Genomic DNA, 26,637 nt, shown 5'->3' on the forward strand with positions numbered 1-26,637 from the left:
TCTCTCCTGTTGCCGCCACAGAAAGGCTTCGTGACGGCAAAAACAAAACTATCAACAGAACCACAAAGAAAAACGACAAAAGGATCTGGGAGCTCAGCGCAGAATGTACAATGCAATTTAAGCATCTATAGTAGTGCATACTTTTACATACATGCAATTTTACCAAAGAGATGGAAATACACAAACATGTTCTCAAGCAAAAAGACAACACGAGACAAACTGCATTTCAAGAAGCAGCTGTATTCGACTATAAAGGCATTTCTAATCCAGTGTCTCTAAGCTGTTTTCTTTATAGTTCAGTGTAAAAAGCCTAGATTCTATTAGAAAAAGAAGCCGTAAACCCAAAATAACATCTCATAAGAAAACAATCAAAAGGAAAAACAAAATCCCCATTCACCAGTAATTTTAAAATAGAAAAAACATTTGTGATAACACTTTCCCTCAAAACAAATATATTTATCTTTATATATATATAATATATATTTTTTAAATTTATAGTCATTCTCAAGGCAGTTGGTTATGGCCAAATTAATTGACCTATTCATGGCCATGTTTAAAAAAACTGAAAATAATGCAAAAAATCAAGAAAATAACCAGCAATAGTACAATTTAAGACCACTGCACTGGCCAAGAACATTTCATTTAGACTGTGAGGGAAACAAAAAGTCTGTCAAGGCAGTGTGGCACATGCTCACACTTGACTCTAGAACAAGTGCAATGCAAAGAGAATACATTTCTCATACACAAAACAGCACACTCATTCACAGCATTCCGGTTGTCCATCAGCATCCATTTGCTCGTTTCTTCCTGCAGCAGTGAAGGCTTTGTGCTGTGCCGAGATGTAAATCCATGTGATGGAAAGACACTGCAGCAGTCAGGGAGTTGGGTTCTCTGTGCTCTCCCCAATTATTGATTTTCTGTCTTCCAATTAGCATGAAAGGAAACAAACTACCGGCGGACGTCTGATACAAGTATTTATGGTCGTTTTTGAGGCGTTGCCGAGAGCAAGCAGAGTAATAAAATCCCAACATTCCAGCATCTTGCTATTACAGTAAAAATGTGGCAAATACCTTATCCCTGAATACTGCTTTACCAGTAAATGCGTCTGTCAGAAGACAACTAGCAGAAAGACTCCTGATATGAAGACAAACGATGACAAATTAGTACTGTGGTTGCAGCTGTGAACTCTCAACTGATTCTCATAGAACACATTGGAAAAGGACAGTTGAATGGGGGAGAGACAGGATCACCATGATCTTTTAACAAGTTGGATGGCAGCCTGAGGAGGTTCCCTGGGTTACCATTTACAAGAAGAGTATCTACGCATGGTGACATGAAAGCAATGCTCGTGGGAGATAGAAAAAAAAAAAGACAATGAGAAATCCCTGGGCTACATTAGAGGACGCAGTGGAGCAAAGATCCCAGCAAGCCTCCATCGATCACATCCCTCTGCTATACCAGACGTGCACCAAAACTATGTGCTTCTCTTTTGCAGCTCCTGAATAAAGGCTGTGAGGTAGAAGAAGGAGAAACAATAAAGATCAACATTTTGGTAAGGTGTATGTATTCCCTATGTAAACGGTGGCCTTCGCACTAATCGACACCATGCCACAAATAACCGCCTGCGATGTTGCCTACCTGCCATACCTCAAATAGACACCCCTAAACTCACTAAATATAACATGCATAAAAGGTGCTGCTTACAAGAAATATTATGTCCCTGAAAACATAAGGTCAGGTCGAGGTCGCCTAGTTTTTTTTCTAGCCAGAACATGAGGCTTTAGGCATGGTGGGGGCTGTCTAATGTTCATGGTGTTTGTTTTAGTACAACAGATTTTCCTTTGATCAACCCCGCCCCAAAAAGAAAGCCTCACCCTCTAAACAACGCCCTACTACAAAATAGTAGTTTATCACCACAATGAGGGCGATATTTGTACCTCTGATGATTTCCTCCTTTACTTTGTGAAGTTCTTTCCTCACTTCCTCAAGTATTTCCTGCAGAAAAATCACCAAGAGTCACAGGTAAAACTTTGCAAGAGTGCATTAATGCAGCAAATGAGAGAGAGAGAGAGAGAGAGAGAGAGAGAGAGAGAGAGAGAGAGAGAGAGAGAGAGAGAGAGAAAGACCCCACCAACATATGATCCCCAATCAATTTACCTGTTTCATTTTTTCTAAATCCGAGTCTTCGAATCCACTTGCGTCATTACTGTTGTTTGGTGGCTTCACCCTGTGCAATGGCAGAAATCAAAATACAAATTGAATTTTTGAGTGTTTATTTAAAAAAAAGATGCACTAAAAGGAGATTGGAGGGGGTTGCCATGGTGCAGCAAAGAAAAAAATTGTCTGATTAAAAAGTTTCATATATATATAGACAGTACACGGCCACGTGTCAGTAAAGATTCACCTAAATTTGACACACTTTTACAATCGTCAAACCTACAGATAATTGAGAATTGTTAATCCCACAAAGTTACCAAAACATTTATATTTGTTAAAGGTAGTGGTACATGTACTCATGATAAAATCAATCCACAGCATGACAGCCACCTCCTGCAACCATCGTGTCAGGAATATGACCAAAGGGGGGCAGCACTGACCAAAGACCTCAAAGGAAGCTGACAGAAATAGTTTCAATAAATTATGCAATTGAACTCAAGATAAATATGAGAATGAACAAAATGCATTGTTGGGTGCTCAATCAGATGCAATCAGTTTTTGCCCTGTAGACAGAAAGAGAAAGGGCAATGGGAGTGAAGGTCACAGTGGATGGTATAGGTATGTATACCTGGAACTTTGGGACAATGAGGAGGTGGAGTCCATGCTCTTGGGAATGGAGTTATTCCTGTTAGTGAAACATACACACACTCTCCTCTTACAATGAAAATGGTTGACATTCACTTACTACAGCACACTTGGACAACGATGCAAAAAGGATGCACATATTTGTGAAGTCGCATGCACACTGATGGAGGACGACACTTAGTGTGAGTTCAAAGCACACGATGCATTCGGGAAACAGATTGAGAATGACACCCTAATAACTCGGATAATTATTTACCTGTTCATGGTCATCATAGTGGATGACGATTTCTCCCAAGGTCTTTTCATGATTTCTGACAAGATGATGCATGAAAATATAAACATTGCATTCTTTTGGCCAGTGAATGGAGGCAACATGTTACAAATCTTGATTTCTCACCACTTTGACCTTGAGGCTCTGAATCCTCCTGTGGAGAGAGAAAAAAAAAGACCTGATTAGAGTGAGTCATCCTGCAGCAGATTTTTGCGCCCACAGTGTCAGATCGTATCAGAGACAATTTTGGGGATGCTTCTTTGTTGGCCCAGTTCAATGAGCAAATAAGCAGCTACGTACATTGTCCTGTGTCTTCATAGGTACTTTCTCTCCAGTGTCAGCTGCTTTTCTCCTGATGGGACAAAGAATTTAGTTTTAAGGTCAAAACTCAGTTCACTGTATTCTTCAAGTTATTCAAATGATTGTCAGAATCAAGATAGAGCAAGAATTGTGACCATAAATGCTTGAATTGCAAGTAATAAGCAACAGCCATCCATTATTTTAGGTCACATGGAAATATGGATCTTCTTTTGCTATGGTCTCTACCTTCGGGCCAAGATGGCACTCATCTCACCCATCAGGTCGCCGCCTCCTCCAATAGAGGAGTTGCTGCTGCGGCTGGCGTCTGCTCTGCCCACTGCAGCTGGAGCAGACCCTTCCTCCTGCTGAGAATAGAAAATGATAATGATATATTGAGTACAATACCTCCTCTGGGGAATTGAACAACTTGAGCCACCTTGACACCACCAACAGGCCGCTACAGGAAATGCAGGTGCCCGTCAACTGCTACTCGTTGGGAGCAAAATTGCTTGTCAAAAAAATAATTCACTTGTTTTAACTTGCAGGCAGAGACGTGGTGGCCATTGCGAATTTAGGGAGCACTCCCATACATCCCAGGCTGAAATTATTGCGCAACACGCCTGGGTAAAGTGTCTCTGCTGGTCACTTCAGCTCATTATCTTGAGCAAAACACACACAACACACTTTTCATTGTTTGAAGACATTTTCGAAAATACCACAAGGGTTAAGACCATTTTTAAAGGTTTGTGTTTGCGCTGTGTTGTGTTTTTGTTTGCAAATGTGTTTGGTCTCGAGTAAACAGCCTATCTGTGATGACCAACAATGAAGCTATTAGCATTGTTGACAACATTGTAGTCCTTGCTTGACACTCACTTTAGATGCTTTGCGAAGTTTCGCTCCTGCCAGGGCAGCAGCCAAGCCCCCGGCTCCTCCACCACCGAGGCTCGCTCCTTCTGATGGCAGAGGCGGGGGAGGTGGGGGTCCTCCAGATGGGGGTCCAGATGGCGGGGGTCCTGGAGGGGGCGGAACACCAGCGGCTGGAGGAGGAGGAGGCCCAGGTGGTGGTGGAGGCGCCGGTGGAGGAGCAAGGCCCCCAGGTCCCATAGGCGGACCAGAAGGAATAGCTGCTAAAAAATGAGATGTCAGAGATCAAACCTCAAGGAGATGATGAAAGTGATGGGGGGCAGGTGACAATACCCATCCAGTCAATACAGTCCAAAAAAAAAACAAAAAAACTGAAAGCTGGAAAGAATACTTTAACCTCAGTGGGGGCCCTTCATGACAATTAATTATGGGGGCTGATATTTTGGTGCCACGCCCCCGGTGACAGTCACTTGGCCAACAATCCATCGATTTAGCAGTTGACTCAGAGTGATGCGCATTTTGTTTTCATTTTGTGTTACGCCACGATTGCCATTAGATACAAACCCAATTTTAATGAAGTTGGGACATTGTGTTAAACGAAAATAAAACTGAATACAATGATTTGCTAATCACGTTCAACATATATGTAATGCAATAACTATTTAAAAAAAAAACAAGATATTTAAAGTTCAAACTGAAAAACCTTGTTTTCCAGCAAATAATGCTGAACTTAGAATTTTATGGCTGCAACACATTCCAAAAAAGCTGGAAGAGGTGGCAAAAAAAAAAAAAAAGACACCCGTTTGGAACATCCCACTTGTGAACAGGCGAACTGGGAACAGGTACGTGCCAATATTGGGTATAAGAGGAGCTTCCCTGAAATGCTCAGTCATTCACAGGCAGAGATGGAGCACGGTTCACCTCTTTGTGAACAATTGCGTGAGAAAATAGTCAAACACTTTAGGGACAAGGTTCCTCAACATACAATTTCATAATCTACAGTCCATAACATCAAAAGGTTCTGAGAGTCTGCTGAAAGCACTCCGTGTAGGCATTAAGAACGAAAACCAAGATTGAATGCCCGTGACCTTCGATCCCCCCGGCAGGACTGCATCAAAAACCAACACAAGTGTGTCAAGGATATCACAACATTGTGAAGCGTAAAATACGACAACAGAGACGCCGGACTGTTCAATGGTCCGGTGTACATCAAGCAACAATGGGAAAGAATTCCCCCTACAAAGCTTCAACAATTACAAAAAAAAAAAAAAGTATCCAATTGGTTTTAGTCTGTTGACTAGGCCAAATTTCCTGACCTGCTGAAGCTTGTCTTTCTCTCTCCAATCTCTCTCTTTCCTGACGCTCTCGCTCCTGTCGCTCCCGTTCTTGCTGTTCCAACTTCTGCTGCTCCAATCTGCAAACGAATACAGTAGTGACCACCAAGTATGCGGCTCTTAATGCGTCAAGTTATATTTTAAAAATAGTTGATAAGTAGCTCATTATTTCAATGACAACTATCCTCAAATGATGCGATGCTTTGTATGTACCATAAAAGTTATCAAAAAACTGACTTTTATTAATGTCCATGCTTTATGTTAAATGTTCTGCAAAACGCTTTGTTACAACTGCAGCTGTTGTGAAAGCGCGACATGAATAAAGATCTATTACATTGTATAAGTATTGCATATGCGACATCAGAGGCTGGCGCTGACATTGTCATACATCTAATTACAGCATGTGGTGACGAGTTAACATGGTGGATACATGCCACATCTTCTGTTATGGCTCCAGTGCAACAATTTTGTGACATACTCTGTGTGAAAGAGGTTTAAATTTGAATGTGATCCAAATAAATCAAACAGACGGAGCACTATTAATCCCTGTTTACCCCCCCACCCCCAAACGGGATACAATAAACTATTAGCTGACTATCAGCGATCATATCAACAAATGGGACAATGTATGCAACATCCATCAGTTAAGAGGACTTAAACCAGGAACTGCACTGAAGTTCATGAAGTATGGAACAAAGTACACTGCGCAATTTGTGTTGTTACTAAGAAGTCCACAGATGGACGCTGTGGCCTAATTCGAGCCCTCTTCAACTAAGTCCCCACCACATCTGCTATTCTGCAGCTGTATGCAGCACAGCTCACATACAATACGAAAACTCACAAGTATACAATTATGACGCAGTCCGTGTCATTTAAAACCTTTGCTTCTTCGACTGGGGGCAGTGGGGCTGAGTTGATCATGAGCACATCACGTACTACTGTTTGACATTATTGTGATCATGATTTTGGCATTCAATCCTCCTAAAACCATAAGTGTAAATAACATTGACTGGCATGTAAATCTGTGGTGGATTTTGAAGGTTTTAATAGCACTGCTTTATTCCTTAAGCCACAGCGTGGCAGGACAAACAGTGTTTTGACAGGCAGTCTGGTAGGCCAATCCCAGACCTTTTAGTTTAAATGAGATTAAAGGTTAATGCCAAGTCCATGCAGGCCAGCATAATGGTGGAACTGGAGGAACATATAAATGGATGCAGAGAAGGTGGGGCTTATGTGAGCCGTGTCGGTCTTGCTGTCTGTTTAACCTTTAACCTACAGGGGCTGACAGAGTTTAGCAGTGTCAGGCTAATGCCATCAAATCCTGTGCATATGCTTCGGTGCAAAATTGCCAAAGGGCTACTGCAAAGTTTAGTTGGTCTGAATTGACCACTGATTGTTAAATGAACAATACTCCGTGTCAAGATCTTTTACCTCCTCTGCTGCTCAATCTCTTCAGGAGATGGACCATTTGACATCGGCCGCGGAAGGGTAGCGTAGCCTGCCAAAATACAATGTGCAAAAACACAAATTACATTTAAAAATTACTAGATTAGATACCTACCCACCACCAAATTTATCTTTACGACTCTCCTGAATGAATATCTTTTTAAAGTAAAACTGAGGCAGTAGTCTAAACTAATTAATTTATCAAATATTTTGTAAAAGAAAAATTTAGATTGCCCTAACATTGCTCAGTCTAAGAAAAGACAAACTGTTAGATATTTGCTGGGAAAGGGAAGAGGAAATATAGCATACCCAGTCTATTCGCGATTTATGACATATTGTCCTCGCAAAGCCCCCCACGAAATTATCTTTTTGCTGAAAAACTCACCTATTTGCGTATTTTCAGGCTCCTTCCGAAATCCCCTAAATCGCGACAAGACCGCAGTCAAGGGAGTGGCAAATAGGAAAGTAGCAGTAGGTATTTAGGACGTACAGCTGTTGAAGTGACATCTTAAGTGAGAGACTAAGCTCTTTTTGTGTCCAGGAGGAACTACCGGTAAGCTTTTAACTTTTGGTGGTAACTCGACTTGCTTGATTTTTTTTTTGACAGTGACTTGGGACTTGCTGGAGACCTGAAGGTTACGAATTGACTTGTGACTTGCACATATGTGAGTTATTCCCATCCCTGCGTAATAGTGACTGGTACACCTACTTTCTTTATTGCACTGTTAATTGACTTTTATCTCTTATTCTGCTTTTAGTCCATCCGAGACTAGCCATCAATTCCATTTGGCAACAGTGATGAATACAAGCCAATATGTGGGAAGGACATTTGGATAAACATCTCGAGCCTGCTTAAGATAGTGAGAACCAGCACCTGCATCTGCCATGGAGGTGAGCACCTCCAGCGCATGTGTCATGCCATTGGCAAAGAGAGCAGCGTCCTCCTTGCTGCCAAAGTTGAGCCCCCAGACCTGCCGGGCATCCCGCCACTGATGGAAATTAGGTGTGGCTTGGTTGTATTTCAACCCTCTCACAATAGGACAGTTTATGACCACCTGTACAAAGACAAGCACAAAGGATAGATTCAAAAACCATGACTTCCTCTTCAAACCAAAGAGAAAAAAAAAGAAGAAGTGCATGTTGAGTTTCTGGAAGACTTCTCAGACGCTGACTACAAGTCCCAAAGTCATGGTTCATTCATCATGGTTATTCATTCAATCCAGTAGGTGGCGTCAGGCTAATGAATGAGAAGGGAAACAATGTTGTGGTTTTGAGCGTTGCTTGAATGTGCTGACATGTCATTTCACTATTTGTTTAACCGCCTCTGGATTCCACAGCACACAAAGAGGAGAGGGTGAGTATCATTGATAGCAAAATGCATTGGGAGGGGAAAGAACAGGAAAATGCATTATTCCATAGTTGCCCCTTGGAGGTCTCCACTATTGGACATTTGGAGAAAAAGCTCCTGAATGGGCAACGAGCCTTTTTCCCCCCCCAAAAAAAACGTTCACAGGAAATGCCTGAAGAGGCCAACTATCTCACAGGAAACATCATCCACTTTAAGACTCTGTCTCTGGGGAGCACTTTGGCGTGGTGAATGTTTAAAGTGAGACGCTGAGGCAGCAGGCAGAATGACAGTGTGGTCAAGAATAGATCCCTCCAAACTCACTTAACCCTTATTACAGAAACTTGATGGCCCACCTTTATCGAATGTTATCTCATGAGTCATGGTCTTGTAATAACTTAACCAGTTCGTACTGGAACTGAATGACAGTGATACATCCTGAAGTCCATTTTAGGTGAACGACATGGAAAAAAGCGGATTGGGTTTCATGGTTAAGAAAAAAAAACAATGTCCATGTATTAGCTTTTATTTAGAGTGGAATGTGGAGTGTACTACATCTGTCAGTACGTCGTATATTACATTTCCGGGTCAATGGCCACGATTTTCCTTTATGCCATCACTGAGGACTCTGTGTAATGGTGTCATAAATCACAAAAATAAATAAGAACAGATTGATGGGAGTTCCTCTTTAAAATGCTCATTGAGCTTTTATTTTAGAAGATATGCTGAGGCATCGCACGACGACATGTGCGTACAAGCCAAAAGACACATCTTCAAATTATACAAATCTTACAAAATTGCACATCAGATTACCTAGGTGAATTAAGAATTATTTTATATTTGTGTGTGTGTGTACTTTGATATTTTGTAACATACCCACATTATTTAATTTGTTTTGATCGTAGGTTTTAGACAGATGTGATACTGGTTTGGCCACTGTGTGCATGTCTGATGTTGCTCACGGTCGTCCAAGGAATGCTCAAAGAGTTTGTGTGAATGATCAGACGCATGAAAAATTTGAGGAAACATTGCAACCCAAAGAAACAAAAGTTGGCAAACTGTACACAAACGATGAATGAATACATTTCCCATCAATATACAATGTATGATCAGTTGAAACACATAGCCCAAAGTAATTCACTTCACCTGCTGGTCTGTCTGCATCTTGCGTCCTACTATTCGGAAGGCATTGTTGGAGGGGTTGTGATAGATCTGGACTCTGCTGAAGGCCTGGGGTCCAGCACCTGCTGGCAGCCACTTCTTATTGCCATCATCGTAGATCATCACAGTGGCCCGAGCCTGGCAGATACTCGACTCACTTCAATGAAAGGCAAAATACAGTTCATGTGTGAGTCTGTATGGAAATATCGACCCCAGCAAGAAGAGTCTGCATTGGTAGAGACAAATGGGGATCCTGAAATAAACAAATAAACATACCCAGCAGAGCACCAATCTCCGCTCTGACCGGGCTATGTTACGGCCAAGCAAATATTTGTTGCACTGGCTATTGAAAGGGTGGAATTTTGGATACTTGGACTTCATTAGTTTTACTGGTCTCCGAAATGTTTATTGTATGTGGCCAGTAAATGTACATCAGCCTCACTGAGCCTGTTCTGCTTCCCTTTTTTTTTTTTTTTTTTTTTTAAATTTAACCGCATTAGAGACAACAGTGTCTTCTCATGACAATCGCGTCTGACTTCTCATTTCTCATACAAAGTCATTCCATGCAAGTACAACAATTGCACAGTTGATAAGAAACAGCAACATTGATAGGACAGACAGACAAGTGCAGAATCATGTGTTTGTAACAATTAGTGAAAGGTCAAGAGAGCGCGTGGTATATTCTTCTTTTCTTTGAGGGGGCAGGGGCGGTTAATTCAAAACAAAACGGGAGACAAATCACAATGTAGGTTGACAAAGACAGGAAATTGTGCAGAGCTGTGCAATCTTCCACATTTTTACATAACCCTCTGCAGAAAAAAAAAGGGCTTTGATATTTCTGAATAAAATGCTAAATGATAGTGACGGCAACAAAAAAAGATGAGTACATGCTTCTTTCTTTATTTTACACACCCTCCGACCCGTTCACCCCCACAGCGCCTTAATCCATCTCTTCCTCCATCTGTCTCAGACATGAAACAATCCGCCACTTCCTTTCCTATGACACAGTACCTACACCACAGCCCACTTCCTGCTGCAAAGCCCACCTTATAAGGACTGCTTTGGCCCAATCAGTCAATAGTCACTCCCACACAATTTGTTGTGACTGTTACTAGACTGTTATCGGTTCATTGTCCTGTCTGTTAGCAGTCTGGAAAACACGGAAGAGCAAGAAGAATATTACTCCATACACCGACCGTTGGGTTTTTTTTTTTCTCAACCATTTCACTTATTGTGCTGTAAAAGAGAAAGCTTCAAGGATAAGCTGCCTGAAAGTAATAACTACAAGCTCATGATTTCGGGGGAAACGCACCTTAACAACCCAGGGGAAAACCAAGTTTAAATAAAAACAAAATCTACAACAATCTTGATGTCAAACAAGGGAGTTGATACCCAAGGGAGTTGATACCATTGCCCTTCAGTTCGGTAAACACATGAACACAGTGAGCTCAGGTTAAAAATTAATTGTGGCTGGAGGATTAAACATAGAAAATATTGCTGGGATTCCTGGTCAGATGAGCCTCGAGCTCACCGTTGATGTGCGGTCAAGGGAAAGGGATTATGGGAACTGGGAGGGGACGGACACTTTGGACTGGGAAATGGATGCATTTTTAATGGCATAGAAAGTGATGGCTCAGGGGTGAGACGCAGAGTGCACAACTGCATTATTTATACTACTACAGACAGAGACTCTCAAAGCTGGTGTGGTGCATGCGCATACAGTATGGACAAAGGCATCTAGACACGCTCACATGCGTCAACGTTCCTGTGTATGGTATGATGAGGCACACAGCTGACAAAAGGAACCAATGGCTGAATATGACTCATTAGTGATGCAGTAATCCACAGCAATGGTTACGTGACCTCCGGCAATAAATAATGTCAACCTAAGCTTGTTCAATGGAAATAAACAATCATGTGCCAGGCGACACAGTGACAATTGCAAAGTTTCAATGGCGAGTGCCTGGCGAACGTCTTTGCCAACGTTTGCAACCTTGAATGAACCCTGAAGCGCTAACTTTAATTTTTTTTTTTTTGGTCTGCTGTAGCTGTGTGCCAGTGTTCTCTCATTTTGTATTTGTGAGGTCGACTGTTTGCAATAACAAACTAAATCGTCGACTGTCGCTCTCCTTTTTACACCTCAAGCGAGCGATGGCATTCTGAAGTTTGGGCAAAATGTACATTTTGAAAACCACTATTGACATGCCTACAAAACGTCAGGCTATGTCCTGTGAATGTGTACAACATTGGTAAGTAATACCGTTCTGCTGGAAAATATTTGCGGTACCGTAACGTACAATTTGCGGGAGAAGTATACTGCAGTGTTCTCAAATGCTTGCTTTTAAATAAAAATGGCAACACTACCGTTGACATAAAAACTGTCTCTCTCTCAAATATTTCAGGGTCCCAAAATGCAGGCGTGGTGTAAACGAAGAGCCGGGCCCGTTTTACCCATTTTAACTCGTAATAAGTGTAGAGAAAAAAAAAACGGTGGCTGTCTTTACTGGTCTTATCCTTCTGAGACTCCGACGCTATTGAGGGGTTAACAGGAAACCACAGCGCAAGGCCAGGGAACAGGCCCTCTTGGAAATGTCTGTATATGGGAGTATAAGCCTCTTGCAGCTCTTTGCCACAGTGCTGGCAAGCTTGGTCAGGCCCTGTCGCTCAGTCTCCTCCCTCTCCCTGTCTCCAAATCAAACAATTTAACAAGTTGCGTCTCTTAGTGTTACGTGTGGAGACGTCTTGTGCAACATGGCACCACATCGGCTAAACAGACCAGACCTACTGTGTAATAAAGAGGTTAGTGCACATGTAGCGCCCGCATTTACGCGACATTAGAAATCTCAAGCATCGGGATTTCCATTTTAGATAAAGACACCATGTCATTAAATCCATTTAAGATAAGGTACACAAAAGCAGAGTAACAGCAATGGCATTTTTTCAGCCCTCGACGGCAATTCCTATTCCCCGGGATCATAATAGCACTGAATGAAAATTCTTGCCCTCACATCAAGAGCCGAGTACATTATTACTTTTTAATGTCCGGGCTTCGTGGAGTTATTCGAATTCTAGGGAATAAAAATACATCTATGAAGGATACCCATGCAGAGACCTGTGGGGGTATGCAAACTGAACATTTGGCCAGGGGGACTCATCTAAAATATAGGAGGGAGGCAAGAGTTTGTCCTTGGATTTTACCAAAGCGACACACTCAAATTTCAATGCGTGTGATGGAAAAATAATTGGGATCCAGAGGACGGATTTCGTTGTGGGTAGTGAAGTTTGGCATGTCTCCTGCGCTTATTTTGTTTTATAACAGAATTTCTGCTTGCGCTTATTTTGTTTTATAACAGAATTTCTGCTTGGGTTATTTAAATGTTAACGGTAAACATTTCCAGTTGTAAAAAAAATAATGTATCAGATTTATTCTTTTCTCTGGTTCTTTTCATTCAAGTGTAGCATTTTCCTGTAAATGTGTGTGTCTCCTTTTTCTTTTATGTAATGAAATCAATTTAACAAATGAAAAACAGTCCCTTCAGAATGAAAACAAAAGACAGACTACTTGAGACCTATTATTATTTAGTTGTCAAAACGCAGTACTCTACGGTGCAAAACAGTGTAAGCAAATGCAAATAACGTAAGATCGCGGGGTGAGGTGGTGTGGGTTCGTTTTGGTGAACATGTAAACATGTTCGAAATCAAGATTTGTATCCAAAAACGACCAATATTTAGCCTAAGCTCGAACAACGAATTGTTCCAAGGACCTCATGAGATGAAAATAACTTGATTGCGCCAGAGTTCCGATCACGTCATCGGGACAGTCCTAATACAAAATTACAGATATGGGAAAATCTACTTTTGTCCAAATCGTACAGGGCTTTGAATGTCACACAACAAAAGTGGGAAATTCCAAATCATTACAGACAGGCTCTACTCCATACAGAAGTGAGAAGAGGAAGTATATGTTTCTCAGAGGAAATGTGAAGGGTAAAAAAAAAAAAAAAAAAACAACTAAACGTGCGTACCTCAGTGCACCTTCCTTCCTGTTTTAACAGTGAAACCTCTCCTGCACGCCCTACACCAATTTCAATATCTTGGGTGCCAGATAGTGTCTGGGGACCAAATCACGCAGGATAGGTTGGACCGGAGGAGGCCATGATGCAAGTCCGATATCGGGGAATAGACACAATTACCATGCTGTCATGTGACAGTATGCTGACCTCGAAAGTACCCTCGGACCATGTACCACCATGAGTAATGTCCATCTGCAGCCCTTTAACTCCGAAACCAGCCTTCTTAAAAAATTAGGTCAATGAAATATTTATTACATCATTAACCCTGTTTTGCTGAGCTCACGCTACATCATTGTAGCCCAATTTGGACCCGACAGACACGTCGCTGACAAACGGTCTATTAGACAAAACTCATCAAAATATAATTCATGGGAGACAATTGATCTGTATTTTTCTGTACAGGCAACAAAACGCACACAAGTGGACAAATTCACACTAAGCTACAGACTATGACTTTCTGTCTTCACAACACAAACGCACAGAAACGAGGGCCGTTGCTTTCCAAACTATACTTAGTTCCTCTGACTATATTTGTGTGAATGGAATCGTACCGTCAGCTGAAATGTATCCAGTCCACAAAACTCTCAGCATTTTTGCACGCTGACTCATTCCCTTACTGGCATTGTTTATGGAGCACTGAGGTTAACCTGAATAGCCCCCAGCAAGCATGAGTCTTTTCTGTCCACTACAAGAGTACAGTTTAATTCCCTCCAGCTTTTGAAGCACCGGTGTGTGCGTGTACAACCTGGAAACTCAATGCCCGTATTTGGAACCAACTCACCTCCAGGCCTCTCTATGTGAGCTCAATTCCTTTTACAGGTTGGGGCATAATCCTCTGTAGTCTGGGCCAAAGAAGGAGGCTGGCCTACCGAAGAACAAGTCACTTCCATTCTTGTTTTGTTGGATATTTCTACTGTCACTTTTTTTTTTTTGCGCCTAAAAACAATGTGTACAACAGCCTAAGAAAAATCAAGAACAAAAACCAGACCAGAGACATTTACAGATGCAATGTTTGCCAATAGCGTGTCACAGTCAAGATGTCTGACATGCAACATGCTGACATCAGTTATCGTTATGGTAATTACGGCAACCTAGTGGCACAAAGCCGTTCTTTCCTGAGGTGAAAGAAGGAGGAGTCTATTGGAGGTGTGATGCAGCATCATTCAACATAATCATTTACCAAACATAATGCACATAAACCCGTATGACTAAGGTTGGGTATGACTTCCAAGTAAATTCGGGTCTTTTCATCACTTGCCCAGTATTTTGTGGGTACTTAACATTGTCACGCATTGCATGTCATAAAATAATTCCTTTAATATACAGAGAAGCAACTCTCCAAGACTCGACCATGTGCATGAATCGAAAAAAAGAAAATAACTGACAATGTGTTTGGACTATTATCGCTTGATTGAAGATGCTGGGAAATATCCACTCACGACTGATTGTTGGCCATTTAGCAGATGACAACAGTGACCCAAGTGACCCCTTGTTGGAATGAATGAGAAGTGTACCACTAAAGCAACGAAAGCGGAACTGAACCTCAGGAGGATCATAAAGGGAAATATTTAGTGCCTTGCTTGGCACCCATTAGGGTGACAAGAGTCTCTCTACATTAAGATCAAAAGTGAAGATTCATGGTTGGGCACGGGGTGCGAGTGAGGGGCTGGAATGGGTTTTAAGAAGAAAACATCAATAATAGGACGTCAAAATTTAGAATTATGCCAATCTGTTCATGTTTGGTCAAAATCCACTTGGTCCAGAATTGGCTGGTACTGAATGAGTTAATAAGTATAGGTTTATTTAAACCAGAATTATTTGTATCGTTCCAAAAATGCGACATATATCCCTTTGTGTCGAATCCTTAAGCCCTATATCAATACATATTGCATTGGTTAAAAATATATTTCAATACACCCCTAATAGACATTTCCCGAAAAATACATGGCTTTATGCAGGATCATCATGCGAGACAAGATAGCGAGAGCGTAAGTTAAATGGTATCGCACACAAAAAACATAAGAGCCAAGAGCCACAATTCAAGACGGAAAACAGCGGCCACCACCAAGGAAATGGGACAATAGAAGGTTTTGTATGTTGCGGCAAAGCGTCTAATCCAAGTGGCAGGTCAGTATAATGGCCTATTTATGAGTAGAAGAGGTGGGAGGACCAAGTGGAGTATGGTACATATTTCACAGAAGGGGGGATGGCTGCAGACTGCGGGTGTTGTAGCAAATTCACAGTGCAACAGAGATGAGACTCACAAGTTGTGTGGTACCTGAGACAAATTTTTGCACCCTCGTTTGAACCGCATAACATGTATCGCCTCGCAATGCATGCAATCAAATTATGACTTATAATCCATCACAAGCGGGAATTCCCACAATTACCTTATTAGCGAGAACTATTGTTGCGTATCCAGTCCAGAACAGTGTTGCAATTTTGCTCATGATTTTTTTTTTTCATTTTCAGTTCCCCAATGTGATTATTTGATGGGGATTTTTGATTACATGTAAAGTATATTTCCCATCAAACATGAGGCTGGCAACTATTTCATATGAATGTTTTGAGATTTTTAAAAAGGGGACCAATTGCGTAGGTAAGAGGTGCCGGCACAGATCAGATTTCAAAAGAAAACTGGCTGAGCAAGAGAGTTAGAGCAAGTGGAGGCATGAAATGATCAAACTCCTGTTAAGGACGTTACACAACCCCATAGGGTGAACACACCACCATTTGCAAAAACAACGGGTTACATCTTGCAATGTTTATATGGACATGCACAATGTTGCTAAATGCTATGAATAAAGGCTTCCGGCTCTTTGGAACATTAGGGCAAGGAGGTTTTGATTGAGCCAGAACAACAAAAAGAGATGCCTTGCCGGCTAATCCTGAGGCAGTTATGTAAAACAAACTCATAAAATGTCTTTTTAAAAGTACAGACATGAACAAGACGGAGGAGGCCATTTTGCTGCTAATGAAGCTGATCAATAAGACAGCAAGTTAAGAAGCGGGGTTGCCCATGAGGCAATGCAGCTGGCTTTTAAACTGCATTAAGAAGATGCATTACGTCCCTGAAACTCTCGTGCTACAAATTGAACTTTACATTTAGCATCGACGTAGCGTACACAGAGACAAAGAATGAGTTGAAATGGCAAGATTTGTATCATGCGAGGCGGCTCCAAATATGCGTCTCGGCTCATTTAAGAGAAACTGTTGCACTTTTGACATGCTAACAACAGTTGTGGGTCAACATTTACATTCCACGGGGACAAATGACAAAGAACACGGTGCTGCATTCCAGTCCTCACTTCAACAAGGTAATATCAACAAAAGAAGACTGGTCTCACACACACAAACGCCACACGTCAGGGTTTTATCAAGAGGTTGGTGCGGGTCTGAGGCAGCGTCAAATGATCATTGTCGCGATGTAGTGTGACCAGAGACATTACTTTTGCACCAACTCTTTCTTATGTTACATTAATGAAGTGGAAGCGAGTTGCTTTGTGTTTGTAGCGCTCGCTGCAGCGCTCCAAGTAGCTAAGGGGGCATCAAACTCATTTTTGTCATAGGCCGCATCATAGTTTTACTTTCCTTTGGAGGGCCGTGACAACTGTAAATGTATGATCGCCGCATATTCTGGAACAATGGCTTCGGTCGGAACCCCAAAATGCCATGTTTGTTTAATCATTTAACACTTTTCTCGAGACGCCAAAATGCCATGTTTGCTCAAGCGTGAGCAGATCATTGTCAGAGAAAGCAAGCCATAATTTGGAAATCTAACACTCAACACTTGTGGACGGACCAGTAATACAGACATACAAAAAAAAAAAAAATTCCAAATTGTGACACATGAGGTTTCCGCCTGACACCAGAGATATACGGTACACAACAAATTGATCAATAACTACTTTTTTCCACAGCTCCCTGAACCTACTTTCGGGGAGCTGTGAATATTATGCCAATTAAAAAGGCTTTTTTTTTTTTTTGCAGATTTGAATTAGGGCAGCAACTAACGATTATTGCAATAATCGATTAATTAATCTATTGATTCGTTTTTAGAACAATCCGTAATTTTCAGGGCAGAGAAGTGCACGAACAGAAGACGCTACAGGAACTTCCTAGAGAACTTAAATAATTTTGCATGCTCTTCAATTACACAACACCGTATTTTTCGGAACATTTGTTTCAAGTGGGAGTAAATTAAAGGCAACTAATAACACTTCTGTTTCACAACTTTACAGATGCAAAGACGAGCGCGATTCATCTGCCTCGCCCTCCCCCACAGTGCGTGCACTGCATATTAGCAATCCTTGCATACAGTGATTATCCCATTCCTAACATGCTCTTCTTCATTTGTTTCAATTCAATCCTTTATCTGATACACTTTTTTTTCTTTAAGTATTAGTATTTCTATATTGGAGTGCATTTGTTGAACAAATTTACGTTGTTGTCTACTAAACTAAATTTATCCCTTCCACGTAGCCGTAGCTGTCCCACCTTTTCCCTTGCCCCAACAGTTGCTATGGTTGCAAGGAATGCACATTGCCATTGGTTTGCATTCTCAAGAGTTGTACATTTAAATGCAAGCGTGCAATTGTTGCCCGTGTCCTCGTTTATAGTTAGCAGACAGGATAAGTACACAACACCCTGGGCATTGAAGTGTGTCTTGCAAGGTTTATACAATTTTCCCTGTATAACAGCATTTAAATGGCAGACGTTCGCTGTCAATTTTTTTTTTTTAATATGCAAGTTTTGTAGGAAGCTACTGGTGATCATGACAGACAAACATTTTGAAGTAAGAATGTTCTGCCTCTTATTTGCACAAGCGTTTGCTCGTGAGGTGCTATTTTACCATGCAACCCTCTCAGATACCCTTGCATGTGGATGAGAATGTGTAAAACCGACCTGGGATGACTACCGCAATAGATTACTGGACACAGACGTACAGCAATGACCATTTCAAACTAAATACTGTACAGTATGGCGCAGCTCTGACGTCTGCGGTAGACAGCAACTGATGTAATAAGAGCGCGATGCAAATGGTGAACGACTTTATAATAGCGCGGCACAACGAATTGATATTGAAATTATTTGCCAACAGTTTTAAACAACATTTTTTATCGATTCGTTTTTGCAGTGTTCATGTTTTATCACTAAAAACTACGCTCTGCAACAGAATTATCATCATGAACACGACTACAAGACAATTTGGCCAAGTTCACGCTGCAGGTCAATTCGGGATATTTTTGCCCATACACGACACGTATCCGATTTTTTTTCATACAATGTGAACAGTACAATTCTGATTTTTTTTTTCAAATGCAACCTGGGCCTCTCTTTCTTATGTGGATAATATAAATTGGGTATGTATGCAATGCATCTGCAGTGTGAATACTCATCGGCACACATCGGACCTATCCTCAAAAGACTGGTATGCGCACCGCGCAGGTGGGAGGGAGTGCTTGGGAGATGACTGACATTGTCCATGAATCTACAGTTATTTTGACGAACAGTTGTTGTGTTTACATTAGACTTCAACTTAATCCCAACTGAAACCTGAAGTGGACATTTGTGCTGATCATAGTCATTCAGCCGTGCAAACACTTCATTATGCGCCACAATGACAATACATCTTTATTTATATAGCGCTTCCACAACCGCCGCAGATGTAACAAAACGCTTTACAGAAGATTTAACATCAAAGAACAAAAATAATACAACAAAACAGATAACATGGACAATAACACCATAGTACCGGTAACAACTATTCCTGTCTATGCCTTGTTATTTGAATCAGTAATCGATGAAAAGAATCAAAGTCTCCTTTTCCCCAGTGGATCAAAGACGTCATGGTCACTGCGTGGATGACATCACACACATCTGCTACAAAATGCGTCATCTTTAGTCGGCATCCTCATCCCCAAAATATTTCTACCTCCTTCCGCCTCGCTGCTCTGAAGATACAATATAGAGATTAGCCCCTACGTGCAGGACCTTATTTACTTCTGTAAACACTGTGCCAGGTGACTTTTTTGTTGTGTGTGTACATCACTCGACATTGTGCTTTGTGCACGCGTGTCACATCACAGACGGGCTGCATTCACATTAGAAGATGCATTTCTCGTAATGTAAACAAGTACATAAAACGATTGGATTGAACCAAAAAAAATAAAATAAATCTGTGATGAAATGATGGGCATTCATTAGGACCATTGTCCACTATGCCAGCATGCTGTACAAGCTCAGCACAATGCAAGCCAGATGACTTATATTTGAGGTCAAGCATTTGTGAAAAATCTCTTTTTCCATCTTCGCAATCTATGGAATGGTTTGAATGTTTCAATTACGGAACATATTTGACCAAAAAGATGACACTGAAGTCCTAAAAACATGTTCTAATGTGGGTCATAGACTGTAGTGTGGCGGCGCGGGCAACCGCAGCGGCTCTTCTTGTTGTCTGTTTAAGTGGGAGGAAATTTCATCTGTGCTGTATGTTACAGCACATTTGACAATAAAGTTGTACTTGACTTATAGTGTTGTATGCTGTGTGTGTGTGTGTGTTTGTTTTTTTTTTTTAACTGACTGAAACTGGTTCTCTTATCTGTATTTACAGTCATGAGCTTTAGTTTTATTGTAGGGTCATGTCATTATGGCGTCTGCATGTTTCTGACATACTTTTGCACCATGGGAAGCCTTTGACATGAGTTAATATTTAATAATCAGTCAGAAAATAATGTGGCAGATTCTCTTGGTCACACACTTCTACGCCCCAACATCAGAATGATGCAGACGGGGATTTAAGGCAATTTGAATAGGTCATGGTTGGCTTCGGAGGGCATTTCACAAAGAGACAATAGTTGCATTTTTGTATGCACAATTATCTCTTGGGAGCAAAGAGTGACAACGTATCAAGGCCAATGCGGGTCTCTGGGTGAAGCTGCTTTGTTGATGGCAGAAGCTTTGAAGAAAAGGCTCGGGGAGGCAAAGGAAACACTTTTGATTTCAACGCTCATCAAACCCTAATCAAGAGTAGAGTGGACCATTTTCAGTGCTACTTTTCACGACCCAAAGCCACTGTACCACGAGCATATTGGTGAACCACTCACAGTCATAATTTGGCAGCAATAACACACATTTCAGGTGTTATGTTGGTATGGGAGAGGAAATGGTCCGCATCATATCAAAGTAGTTTTAATTGAATTAAGTCGGATAGCATTACAAAAATATAGACTCATAGTACGAGAAAAATATGCTAATTTCATGGCAGCGGGGATGCCATTTAAACATCCAGAGCTGAAGTGAATGACTACATTAATATGAGACGCCGTCCAAAATGAACAATAAAATCATCCGTTTTGATATCAAAACCAACATCAGAATAAACACTTTCATGTGATTGTTCCACTTCTTTTGTTGAGTTCTAACCAGAAGCATAAATGTCATGGTTTTCCCCGATCTATGTGACAGGTCTCCTGAGACCACAGCAGCTGTTCTCAGACTTTTGCATTTACATATGTGTGGACATTTTCCTTACACTTATTAAGAAGACAATTTTATACACGCTGTTTTCTCAATGTTATTTTGCATTATTCACAAAGGAATCAAGGATCACATTTCGATCTAGGTCTGTACCCAAAGCCTAATGGCTTTCTTCCTTTCAGCAACTCTGCATTTATCTGTGTATGCTTAATGCATATCTTTGTTCAACCTCCTCCCTGTTTGTGCCGTTAGCGAACTTAGAAATATTTGAAATAACATTAAAAACGACAGGCCATCCCTTGTGCCTGATCAAAGACACACTCGGGCTTGAGTTTTGCTTGGAGGTAGTTGGAGGAAAGGTTGCTGGAATTCTAACAATGCTTAGGAAGGGTGCCTCAATACAGCCTTTAACGCGAACTTTAGCGGTGGTTACTCCTGACCAACCTTAAACATAGCACAGGAAATATTTGCTATCCAGTCTGTTGCAGGAGCAATACATAAAGCAACTGGCCACAAGTCTACCGCAGTTTCACACCAGAGATTTGAGACAGAAATACTCGCTGTCGCACTATGACGTTGGTTAGTAAAAGTGGAGTCTAGTTTTAGAGATGCAACAAACCATTATTTTAATAATCGATTCACGTGTCGATTATTTTGTCGATAAATTGAAGAATCAGATTTAAAGAACATTATTTTAAGATTAGCTGATTATCATTAAAATCACCTATTAATTTGTTTAGTTGTCAATGAAGCAATGTACCTCTAATTTTAAACAGCTCTTATCTTTTCAAAGGAAGCACTTTTTCAGTTAAGGTTAATCAAAAGTGGTGTAAAGGTTAGATTTGACTTTCCGTTGAGGCAAATTGTTCCGGAAAAGCCTGGCATGACAAATGTGTGAGATTTAAAAAACTAGTCACACAGGTTATCAGACCTGCACTGCATGGCTCAAGATCGTGTCGCATTGGGCTGCACAATATGGTTGAAAAGTGTGTCACAATATAGGTATTTCATATCAGTAGAGACTGATATATATTGAATAGTCAATTTTTAATCATTTTTTACTCTTCAAAATAAGGACCTGAAGGAAAAAAGGTTGAATTCAGGAAATTTTATTTTAAAATATTTAACCTTCCATAACAGGTTAAAACAAACTATGAAAAGGTTCAACTGACTGGTCAATTTAAAGTATGTACATATTTCACATTAGACCATTGATTTTTACACATTTAAATTAAGAAAAACAACAACATTGATGAAAGATAAGAAATGAATGAAACAACTATCAGGAGGTAAAATACCATTCAAGATATCTGGTAGTAGAATGGTTTTGTGCTCCAAATTTCGTCGATGTGCTTGCAAAAATTTGCTGCAAACCTAGCGTCATATTGTAGCCTATGACGGCAGCATGCAGAATGACGAATTTGAGGTTTGTGTCCTGATGTTTTTTTTTCCATCGATTTTATATTGAGTGCAATTTCTATTGCTCTTGATCAGGTGTCTATCGCGATGTATGGTATTATTGCCCAGCCCCAGTGTCATACTATTACAATCTTATCAGTCGAGCTTGCCAAAAATAAAAGCTTGCAGCTTCAAAATGTATAAACACAAAACCAAATCAGTGCTGAGGCGCTTTAAGTCAGGAGTGGTGGTGGTGGTTTCAAAGCATGTCATTTCCAACTGCACAGGCTGTGACAGGATGTGGAATTTGAGGACACGAGCTTCTTTCCACTGAGCAGTTTCATCCCTGCTGCAAACCCAGAGGGAGCCAAATAGTACAAGACAAATGAACGTAATGGGTGCCTATGAAATGCACGCCTTGATCTAAATAGCATGCTATGCATTTCGGACACTTAAGTGTTGCGTCTTAAAGGTTTTTAGGCAACACCCGGAATGCAATCAAACGATTTAATGGCCTTAGAAAGTACAAACGCTACTAAACATTTCAATGGGACATAGTCAAAAAGGATAATTTGAAATGCATACAAATGCTCATTTGAACTGTTACTTGAGAGTAGCTTCAGAGAGACTGAACAGGTAGCAAGCGGGCTGTCATTACTACTCTCACACTTCCTGATTCACACGACATCGGATCGCAAAGGTCACAAAAGCCTGCAACATATCAACGTTCTGCTTTAAACACATTTGAAAAGCATTAAGATGTGAGTGAGCTCTTTAGCCCCTTTTTAACGTGACGGAAACGCTCACAAGCGTGTTCAAAAACAGCCAAAGAAGCGAGGGCAACGTTTGTCTGTTACAAAGCGAAATGGTATCCCGGCGGCTTTGTTGTTAACTAATGGCCCAAACACAAGCGGTTAGCCTGGAAACACAATGAAGATGAAGGTGCTTTAAACACATTTGAAAAGCATTAAGATGTGAGTGAGCTCTTTAGCCCCTTTTTAACGTGACGGAAACGCTCACAAGCGTGTTCAAAAACAGCCAAAGAAGCGAGGGCAACGTTTGTCTGTTACAAAGCGAAATGGTATCCCGGCGGCTTTGTTGTTAACTAATGGCCCAAACACAAGCGGTTAGCCTGGAAACACAATGAAGATGAAGGGATTTGAGTCGCTGTTACCCACCTCATTGTTCGGCCGGAGTGGAGCTCCTCTCCTCGCGGGACAACTTTGATTCACTTGAAAGCTGAAGCGGGCGGATTAAAGTCAAACTAGCCGAACCCACACCCAAACTACCAGAAATGTGTCGGAGTGGGGGATAAAGTCGCATCTACACCCGCAAACGGGGTAGCAACTCGCGGGATAATCGAAGCACACCTCGACGATTTCCTGGTTGTGTAGCAATGGGTGAGGCTCAAGATCGTGTCGCATTGGGCTGCACAATATGGTTGAAAAGTGTGTCACAATATAGGTATTTCATATCAGTAGAGACTGATATATATTGAATAGTCAATTTTTAATCATTTTTTACTCTTCAAAATAAGGACCTGAAGGAAAAAAGGTTGAATTCAGGAAATTTTATTTTAAAATATTTAACCTTCCATAACAGGTTAAAACAAACTATGAAAAGGTTCAACTGACTGGTCAATTTAAAGTATGTACATATTTCACATTAGACCATTGATTTTTACACATTTAAATTAAGAAAAACAACAACATTGATGAAAGATAAGAAATGAATGAAACAACTATCAGGAGGTAAAATACCATTCAAGATATCTGGTAGTAGAATGGTTTTGTGCTCCAAATTTCGTCGATGTGCTTGCAAAAATTTGCTGCAAACCTAGCGTCATATTGTAGCCTATGACGGCAGCATGCAGAATGACGAATTTGAGGTTTGTGTCCTGATGTTTTTTTTTCCATCGATTTTATATTGAGTGCAATTTCTATTGCTCTTGATCAGGTGTCTATCGCGATGTATGGTATTATTGCCCAGCCCCAGTGTCATACTATTACAATCTTATCAGTCGAGCTTGCCAAAAATAAAAGCTTGCAGCTTCAAAATGTATAAACACAAAACCAAATCAGTGCTGAGGCGCTTTAAGTCAGGAGTGGTGGTGGTGGTTTCAAAGCATGTCATTTCCAACTGCACAGGCTGTGACAGGATGTGGAATTTGAGGACACGAGCTTCTTTCCACTGAGCAGTTTCATCCCTGCTGCAAACCCAGAGGGAGCCAAATAGTACAAGACAAATGAACGTAATGGGTGCCTATGAAATGCACGCCTTGATCTAAATAGCATGCTATGCATTTCGGACACTTAAGTGTTGCGTCTTAAAGGTTTTTAGGCAACACCCGGAATGCAATCAAACGATTTAATGGCCTTAGAAAGTACAAACGCTACTAAACATTTCAATGGGACATAGTCAAAAAGGATAATTTGAAATGCATACAAATGCTCATTTGAACTGTTACTTGAGAGTAGCTTCAGAGAGACTGAACAGGTAGCAAGCGGGCTGTCATTACTACTCTCACACTTCCTGATTCACACGACATCGGATCGCAAAGGTCACAAAAGCCTGCAACATATCAACGTTCTGCTTTAAACACATTTGAAAAGCATTAAGATGTGAGTGAGCTCTTTAGCCCCTTTTTAACGTGACGGAAACGCTCACAAGCGTGTTCAAAAACAGCCAAAGAAGCGAGGGCAACGTTTGTCTGTTACAAAGCGAAATGGTATCCCGGCGGCTTTGTTGTTAACTAATGGCCCAAACACAAGCGGTTAGCCTGGAAACACAATGAAGATGAAGGGATTTGAGTCGCTGTTACCCACCTCATTGTTCGGCCGGAGTGGAGCTCCTCTCCTCGCGGGACAACTTTGATTCACTTGAAAGCTGAAGCGGGCGGATTAAAGTCAAACTAGCCGAACCCACACCCAAACTACCAGAAATGTGTCGGAGTGGGGGATAAAGTCGCATCTACACCCGCAAACGGGGTAGCAACTCGCGGGATAATCGAAGCACACCTCGACGATTTCCTGGTTGTGTAGAAATGGGAGAGAAGGGGGGGGGGTACAGTAGCGCAGCGGGCTTGTCAAGTCCAATCACTATCTCACGTTGGTTTCGACGAGCTTCAACGGGCAAACCCGGAAAATAGCTACAGTACTGTAACCGCTAAAAAGTTGCTCTTTCTTACTGAGAGTCCCGTCTCCGTTTCTGGACATGAGCCCAAGGCAGACTTTTTTTCCGACGGTCGGTAGGTCTCTAACTCATTGGCGTGTGGGGCCAGCCCGCCAGCTTCAAAGAGGGCAGTGGGGTCTTGTGGTGCGTTCAGGAGTCCTCGGGGAAAACAACACTGTTGAAAAAAAAAACAGACCGGACAAGTTCTTCTTGATCGTACGCCACGCCACGCTTGTGTATCGAACTGCAATAACTTCAAAGCAACAAAGCTATTCAGTACAAGTGTTTAATTTTTAAATAAGCTTTCTCTGAGGAGGGGTACACGATTTCATTGAATAAAAACGTCTCAGGATGATGCAGTGTTTAATGTCTGAAAGTGTCAATCAAAAGTGAGCAAAATTTAGCTTTGCCAAGATTGGGATTTAAGGGAAATCTCCTTCACTTGACTTGACTTGTGTTTGTATTTTGTATTTTGTAAAGGATTCGATTGTCTTAAATCTTGGTCAAAGTATCATCCATCTGGGTAGTGAAGATCATACAGCAGTTATAGTCATCTAATTACACAACTCCCGAAAAGGACTCTATATTCATTACTTTGATGTAGATGAGAATGCCGAAAATTCACGTTCACTTTATATGCCAAAGATACACGTTAAGTGGGAGAACTGGTATTGTGACGTTGTTAAACACTTCAGCCTTAAAATCTATTTTAAGCGTCTCATTCTCATAACAGGGGATATATGTTGCCCCTCAAGCAGAATTTGACCACGTCTGCTTGTGATTTAGCTTACACTGAAACACATCCACATGTATTCTTTGATTATTAAAGGTCATTTATACGTTTGTAAATCATCATCCATAACTTATTTATGAACACTGAGCTCTCTTGATGCAGCAGTAGACGTAGCATACAGAAGAGGTATGTCATGGACTTATTTCGAAAAGTTTGGTTGTTCGTACAATATTCTAATTAGAAGTGGTTACATATCAGAA

General features: G+C 41.1%; 1 protein-coding gene and 1 long non-coding RNA gene across 6 annotated transcripts; one reads left to right on the forward strand and one right to left on the reverse strand.

Moving 5' to 3' along the window:
* Window positions 1-140: 140 nt before the first annotated feature.
* On the reverse strand, window positions 141-25,782 carry vaspb (vasodilator stimulated phosphoprotein b). 5 transcript variants are annotated; one of them, XM_019864922.1, is made up of 15 exons: window positions 25,661-25,782; window positions 25,299-25,502; window positions 9,509-9,680; window positions 7,892-8,072; window positions 7,003-7,069; window positions 5,554-5,651; window positions 4,247-4,500; window positions 3,620-3,738; window positions 3,374-3,425; window positions 3,200-3,227; window positions 3,059-3,113; window positions 2,786-2,842; window positions 2,158-2,227; window positions 1,938-1,995; window positions 141-1,509 (listed from the first exon to the last, which is right to left on the reverse strand). In XM_019864922.1, exons 2-15 carry the CDS (start codon window positions 25,301-25,303, stop codon window positions 1,475-1,477), a joined length of 1,251 nt encoding a protein of 416 aa, XP_019720481.1. In that variant the 5' UTR covers window positions 25,304-25,502; window positions 25,661-25,782; the 3' UTR covers window positions 141-1,474. The 5 variants fall into 5 exon arrangements, with proteins under 5 accessions (XP_019720481.1, XP_019720480.1, XP_019720482.1 ...); XM_019864921.1 differs by having other exon boundaries at window positions 25,299-25,782; XM_019864923.1 differs by lacking the exons at window positions 25,299-25,502; window positions 25,661-25,782 and adding an exon at window positions 23,652-23,855 and having other exon boundaries at window positions 4,247-4,497.
* LOC109512868 (uncharacterized) lies at window positions 23,134-23,863 on the forward strand. Its single transcript, XR_002167609.1, has 2 exons — window positions 23,134-23,415; window positions 23,623-23,863. It is a non-coding gene; the product is annotated as an uncharacterized LOC109512868 (long non-coding RNA).
* Window positions 25,783-26,637: the final 855 nt, after the last annotated feature.

Source organism: Hippocampus comes, unplaced genomic scaffold (assembly GCF_001891065.2).
Source record: "Hippocampus comes isolate QL1 unplaced genomic scaffold, H_comes_QL1_v1.1 scaffold276, whole genome shotgun sequence".
NCBI lineage: Eukaryota > Metazoa > Chordata > Actinopteri > Syngnathiformes > Syngnathidae > Hippocampus > Hippocampus comes.